Here is a 7,478-nt window from a genome sequence, read left to right as displayed (position 1 = left end):
ACAATCCTTTATATATATGAATATTACATACTTTATATCGTTTATAAGCATTTTCATGTTTTAATATGTGTGCTTCTGAATAAACACAAAACCACCCCTCCCAACTCTCTTTCATCACTCACTGATGACGGAAAACAAAACACTCTGACAACAAATAAAATGCTTAATTCTCTAATATCATTCATTTGTATCAGATTAATTTCATTTTCAGAATCATTAATTTTTCTAATTCTGTAGTTCTAAGTAAAACGTTATAGAGATTTAGAATATTATAAATAGTAGTTATTCTTTCAGGATTCATTGATCTTTAAGCATGACAGATCCCATACTACATAGTTACTGTCTTAAAACTGAAATATTCCCTCCCAAAGGAAAGATAGATGCTTACTCAGGAACCTCACAAAACTCATTGTCTTCAAGAAGCCCTGCCTAAGAACACGTAATCCGTATGCAGTTCCTGGAAGAAAACAGACTCTACAATAGAGCTGACTGTGAGATGGACCGGAGGCTGCAAGAGAGAGCTTTAGACACCCATCATCCACATTTCTGTGGATTTTTCAGTGAACCACCCAGGGCATATATGCTACCCAACACAGGAAATAAAAAATATAATACTAGGCTAATTATTAATTGTATATTACATGAATGAATTATGTTTCTATCTAAACATAAAGAATATTGACATGACAATTCAGAAAGACATAACAAGTCTCCTTCTAGAAAAAGAATCATTAAGATCAGCAGGTTTACACCACATTATTCTGAGATGAGGGAGATATGCAAAAACAAACTAATTTGGTTTTCAAGAGTTTTGCAGACAAGATCTCGACTACCAGCATCTTGGCATGGTCCATATTCTTATAAATCCCTCTCTTGCGGAGTCATGGGGAATCGTTCTGAAATTTTCTATTTCTTCACTTTGCATGCTCCTTGTATTATTGCCTAAGACATGCAGTACATGTGAAAATAAACTGTGCAGCATTATTTGTATTGCCTAGCCACCGTTATGTGGGTATTTCTTCATTTAGAAGGCAGATAGATATAAAGGCAGATAGAGGAGTATAACTGGCGCCAGTTGTAGGTTATTGGAGGTCTCATGTCTGCTCCGCCACAGGGATCAGGTCACTCCGGGAGGCAAGATGCGGGGAGAAGACCATGCTTACCCCACACCTCCGTCAGGTGTCTGTCAGGCTGGAGGGCAGCCCCGAGACACCACTCCATCTGAGGGTGGGGAAACACAGTCTGAGTCTTGGGACTCAACCAGAACTGGATCCTTCCAGTGCCTGCAAAGAGACCGGGGCCATCCGGTTCTCAGGCTCTTGGGCATACAGGCACCACTGGGATGCTGCAGAAGAACTGAGAACAGAATGGGGGCCCACAAGATGGAGCTAGCCTGAGACTGAGGGAGAACCTATGGAGGATAGTCCTCGGCTTGATTGTGGTAGGCTACAGGCTTCTACAGGAGACTAGAAAGGGACTACTCTGTAGGCGAAGGTCTTCTCTGTGGCGCTCCTTGGCGGATCCTGATGAAAAGAGACAGTTCGTGGTTTTAAGGCATTTATTCTCATGGCAGAAAATAGATGAGTAAAATCATACCCCACTTCTCAGAGAGGGCTTGAGATTAAATGTTTTTCGCAGGGAGGAGTGTCTGGGAGGAAATGGTCATTGGCTAAGCCTCCAGGCCTTTAGGTGCTTCTTAATGGAGATCTGTCTTGAGCCTACTTGACCTGTGGCCATGTCCTTTACCTGTGGAGGGGCTTGGGGCATTGCCCTTACATGACTGATGACCACAAATCTATGGAGGGCTGTGTCTTAGTGATCAGCCTGGTTTCCTGGGAGTCAGATGAAAAGCCTACAGTTCCATTCATGGTAATGGGGTTTCAAACCTCCTCAGCCGGAAACCAGGGTGCCTTTCATGGTCCGACAGGCAGACATTGATAAAGGAATGGAGCTAGAGATTGTTCTAGGGTATGGGAACCCAATCAAAATATGTGGAACGTTTATCAATAGGTCTTTATCCCATGTGCTATTTCTTTTACAGAAGTACCTGAGACCTTTAAAGAAAATACTATACATTCTGTGAAATAGGGGTTGTGGTATAGTTTAGATATTATTAAAACACTGTGTTCTGTGGACATAAATATATTATTGTATTTTTAAAGGCATAGACACAATCCATATATCATATACAAAAGGTGACAATTTGAATTCTAGTCATGGCAAAATTTCTGTTTGCTGAACTAGACTCAAACTCCCATGGAAGTGGAGAAATGTGCAGAGGAATAGTCCTAACACATGCTCTGATAACCATAGAATAAAAATCTTATTACAGTTAATTAAAAATTTACCTCATACATTTCAAGCCCAAATACTAGAAAAAGAACCATACAAATAATAGCTGGAATGTTGACCATTATATCATCCGCACAATTTTCTTCTCATCTCTTAGAATAAATATACAGGTAATAAACCCTTCAGATAAGGAACTTATTGTTCACATCATACCTTATATCAAAGTAATATCAGACAACTGAGAAAGAAAAGAGTTAAAGTGTAAAAATCCAGGAATTTTATTGGTTGGAAGAGAAGAGACAATGGGGGCAGTGGAGAGGGTTCAACTGTTAAGAGCACTTAATGCTCTTACAGAAGACATGGGTTTCTTTCCAAAAATGTACTTGCTTCCCACCTGCCTGTTACTCTACATCTAGGAATTCTGAAACGCTCTTCTATCCATGATAGGCTCTTAAATGTATATGATAAACATTCATTCAGAGAAGTTCAATATATACATATAAATTTTAAAATAAATATACAAATATTTTTAAAGAAATATATGATAGGAAAAGTACTAAAAATTTATCCTCAGGTAAAGTTAAAAAAAAACTGAACAAGATCTTAACCTAATAGAGACCATGAATATCATAGAATCTTAGAAACATTCTCAATCTGAGGATGCCACATATTCTCACAGTACAGAGTTTGATTGCTTGGCTTAAAGAGATACTATAAATTTTATCAATGCCACTAAAGAACAATGAAATGAATAAAATACATGTAATAAAAAAGGCAAGAAATATATTAAAAAACAAAAACAAAAAGAGAATGTGAGCAGACTAAAGGATGTAGCATAGGATAGATCAACTTGTGATTCTTTTCCAGGTTTTTTTCATAGCAAGCTTGACATCCTTGTTTCTGAGGCTATAAATAAGCGGATTCAACATGGGCACAAATAGAGTATAAAACACTGAGAAAAATTTGGCCTGACCCACAGTCTCAGTAGATGATGGCTTGACGTACGCAAGCAGCCCAGATCCATAGAAGAGACTAACAGTTATGATGTGAGACCCACAAGTGCCCAAGGCTTTGGACCAACCCTTACCTGATGACATATGTATGATATTGAAAACAATCATAGCATATGAGACCAAGATAATGAGGCAACATAAAATGATGGATGTGCCCACCACAACATAGCTCATAAGCTCATTGACATAGGTGCTACTGCAGGAGAGCAGGAGGAGAGGGAAGATGTCACACATGTAGTGGTTGATGATGTTAGAATCACAAAAACTGAGCCTGACCATACAGCCTGTGTGAGCCATGTCACTAACAAACCCCATCGAGTAGGATCCAAATATTAGCAGACAGCAGATCTTAGGGGACATAACGATCTTGTACATAAGTGGCTGACAGATGGCCACATAGCGGTCATAGGCCATGGCTGTCAGCACATAACTCTCAGAGTTCACAAAAACGCAGTAGAAGAACAGCTGAGTCATGCATCCTCTGAAGGAGATGGTGTTTTTCTCTAAAACAAAACTCATCAGCATTTTGGGAGTAGAGAGTAGTGAATAACAGAAATCAATAAAGGACAGATTGAAGATGAAAAAGTACATCGGGGTATGAAGGTTTGAGTTTAAGCAAATTAGACTCATTAAGCTCAAGTTGCCCATCACAGTGGCTGTGTAGTTCATCAAGAACAGAACAAATAAGGGCAGCTGGAGCTCAGGTTGTTCTGTCAGTCCCTTAAGAATAAATTGTGACACTGAAGAGCTATTTTCCATAGTCATTTGCATCATGTGTGGCACCTGTAGGAATAAGGGTAGAAACATATATTACCCTATGAACCTCTCTTCCTGCAAGAACAAAGTTGCATTTATTAGTTTCTGAGCTTAAGAGAGTGAATAAGGAGCCCTAAGGAACCCCTATTTCTTTTTTCCCCTACCCATGCTCTTTATCATTCTAGAAAGATTCTTTCATTGACTATTAAATCATTTGATTCTCTTTCATCTATACTAAGAATTAAGGTTGAAAAGAGCAATACGCAGGCTTTCCTTAGAACACACGTGCACACACACACACACACACACACACACACACACATACACACACACACACACACATACTTGAAGTTAAAATCTCAAGAAAAAACCTGTTTGACGCTCACCTTGATTCACCTGGAGTCTTCCCTGACAGTGGAATTTATGGTGTCTTCGTCCACACCATGCTCTGAAGGCCAAAGTTGCTAAAAATTAAGCAGGTGATCCCAAAAATGCAGACCATTGCCTCCCTCCTGTAAGAGATTTGCTGGGCCAATACCATACTTTCTGTTTGAGAATTTCATAAAGAGTCTTGACACACACAGAAAAGAACCTAGCTTTCGTATATGAGACTCCAATATTTCATTATCAACATTTCTGAAGAAATTATTAGAAGCATGAAAAATTACTCTCTCTTTTATGAGAGTCTCCCTTCTGGATGATTCCCTTAAGGGTAGAACTTGTTAAGTCTAAAGAACTAACATCAGTTCTTTAGAGATTCAACATTCTACTCCATTTGTAATTTCCCAGCAGGAGTGTCTATTCCCCAGGGCAGAACTCTGGGTTTGTCATCTCTTCCTTAAGCTCTGCAGAGCTCTACAAGAGGAACTGTCCAGGAACATGCTCACTAGCAATTTGTAGCTTTCCTATGGTTGCAAGAATAAGGGACTGACCAAGTATTAATATTACGTATAACAATTTTATGAGGGGAATAAAAGAATATGAAGATGAACTCAAAAGATAGTACAAATTTACATTAGAAGATTTCCCTTCCCAGTTATGAAACTGTAGACTATTCTGTATTATTTTCTTATGAGTAGCTATATTCGTAAAACTGACAAATCAGAAATTCTAGGTTAACATACAGAAACTTATAGGTATAATCATAAAGAAAAAATATCTTAAAATTGCATCAAATAAGAAATCTATTATGTTTTGAGACAACTTTCACAATGTATTAGAAGTTTACTGGATACATGATAATATACTATTAGGTGTTAGTCTGCTTATACTGTCCACATTTTTACTCAGAAAAATAAGGTTATCTTTGCCTTGACTCACTTGGAAAAAATAAACCCTTTCCATGCTGTTGTCTTGTGTACTGGAGAAAAAACATGTTTGACTCCTAACATTGTATGCCAACCTAAGGGTACACATGGAACGAGCCCTGGCTCTAGTCATATATGTAGCAGAAGATGGCCTTGTCAGGCATCAGTGGGAAGAGAGGCAGACCCTTGGTCCTGTGAAGGCTTGATACCACAGTGCAGATGAATGCCAGGATGGGGAGGCTAGAGTGGCTGTGGAGGGAGTACCCTCATAGAAGCAGGGGAAGGGGGTATGGGTAGGAGATTCTGGAAGGGAAACTGAGAGAGGGGAAAACATTTGAAATGTAGTAAAGAAAATATCGAATTAAAAAGTACACTCCAAATATATGAAACAGTTTTATGGGCCATATGTGCATTTCCCTATTAGTTTCTATTTATACTTGGTTTAATGAAGGCTAAAAATCTGATGACTATCCCAACACTACCATTACAAATATATCTGTATAAGGTATTTGGGACACTGAAGAGAAGAGACAAATGTTCCCTCTAGCTACAACTCCTCTAGAGTCATTTCCCCAGCTAATCAAGGTCTTAAAAGGGGATATTGGTCCTATCCACTCCCATGATATTCAATGGTTCTGTAGAAAATCTTGTTATTACATAGTTCATTTCTGAATTGCAGCCAATTACATTAGCACATCTTGGAGATACATTTAAGGGTTAGCTGCCTTGTTCCTTAATCTACCTGACAACTTTTGGTGGTTGGCTTTTCCAAACACTAGGGTGTGGTATTCAGTTCATTGGGTATATTTTACAAAATAATTTCATTAGTCTTGCATGTCACTGGTTGAAAGCACTTGTCAGGCATTGCTTCTTGCCTCATTTACCAAGAAGCGCCTCGACCCAAATGAGTTTTAAAACCTTATGAGGAAAAACTTGATAAAACTAAGAGGTCCTCAAAATAACTGATCACATAAATTCAGTTGCTTCACTATCACATTTTAAATATATTGTATTCTAAACTTATTTATTTTGTTTTCTCCAGTTTATCACTTGCACAGGGATATGAATATAAACACATTTAGGATGAATTTGGGTCTTACAGTTATAATAGCAATATATGACCTATCTAGCTAGCTTAAAACTGACAAACATTGTCTTTGGTAAAAAATTTAAAAGGCTAACTGTATTTGAATGTGTTTCTCCATTCAAATATTCTTATGCAGTGGAAAGAGAGCCAACTAGTAGAGGACCTGGTTACTATGCATGAATCGAATTTCTCTGAAGAAGCTACACACATTAATGTTCCTAAAAACTGTTAGATCTGATTCAAATATCACAACACGATTGCAGAGAAATGGAATGTATTTAGACAAAAGTCAAAAGCATATTGGACTATCTTAGTTCTTTTAAAGTGATGTCCATTGCTTTCCCCATCTGGCATATCCATCTTCTGACTATTAGTTAAACTTTTCACTATGGTAATCACTATGATTACCAAGATTCTGTCTACACTAAAACCAAAGTAAAGAAAGCTAAAAGAAAATATCATAAACTTATGAGTTCTCCTCCTCTTGCTATTTAATATTTCCACTAATGTAATTGCAAGATGTATATATTTATGGGTTATGTCATATGCCACAGCTTTCATGTAGGAATATGTTATTCAGGCTAATTTGAATCTGTATATGTCAGACATGGTCACCCACACTTACCTCAGATATGAATATTCTCTACTTTTTGTTAAAGCCCCATCATTATTTTACATTGACATATTTATTCATGAGGTCCTAGAGTTAATCCCAAGCACAACTCCTTATCAAAGTTAAAAGAACTGTGTTATTCTTAGAGATGAAGTTGACCAGGAGAATCACAACCTTCAATCTACTTTCGTATTGTCATTATAAAATCATTGATAGATGGGCAAACAAGATCATAAAGTAAAAGTTTTATTTAGAAAAGAATTTATTAGTCCAAGTGAGAGCATGCATACAAGGGAGAACCAGAAAAAAATCACTCTATGAGGTAAGGAAACCTTAAATTAGTGTTACTATCCCAACAATGTTTTCTCAAATAAAGAACAAAAAGTGACAGCAAAGTGTGAAATTAAATT

General features: G+C 37.6%; 1 protein-coding gene across 1 annotated transcript; it reads right to left on the bottom strand.

Annotated features, from left to right (window-relative positions):
• Positions 1-3,137: 3,137 nt before the first annotated feature.
• Positions 3,138-4,094, bottom strand: LOC102554388 (olfactory receptor 143-like). Its single transcript, XM_039082869.2, has one exon. It carries the CDS (start codon positions 4,077-4,079, stop codon positions 3,138-3,140), a length of 942 nt encoding a protein of 313 aa, XP_038938797.1. The 5' UTR covers positions 4,080-4,094.
• Positions 4,095-7,478: the final 3,384 nt, after the last annotated feature.

This window comes from Rattus norvegicus, chromosome 8 (assembly GCF_036323735.1).
Source record: "Rattus norvegicus strain BN/NHsdMcwi chromosome 8, GRCr8, whole genome shotgun sequence".
NCBI classification, from domain to species: domain Eukaryota; kingdom Metazoa; phylum Chordata; class Mammalia; order Rodentia; family Muridae; genus Rattus; species Rattus norvegicus.
Note: the sequence above shows the minus strand (reverse complement) of the source record. Positions and strands in the feature narration are given on the sequence as shown.

Excerpts from the sequence above, each read along its gene's own strand:
- LOC102554388 (XM_039082869.2), bottom strand. The coding sequence starts at position 4,079 with ATGATGCAAATGACTATGGAAAATAGCTCTTCAGTGTCACAATTTATT.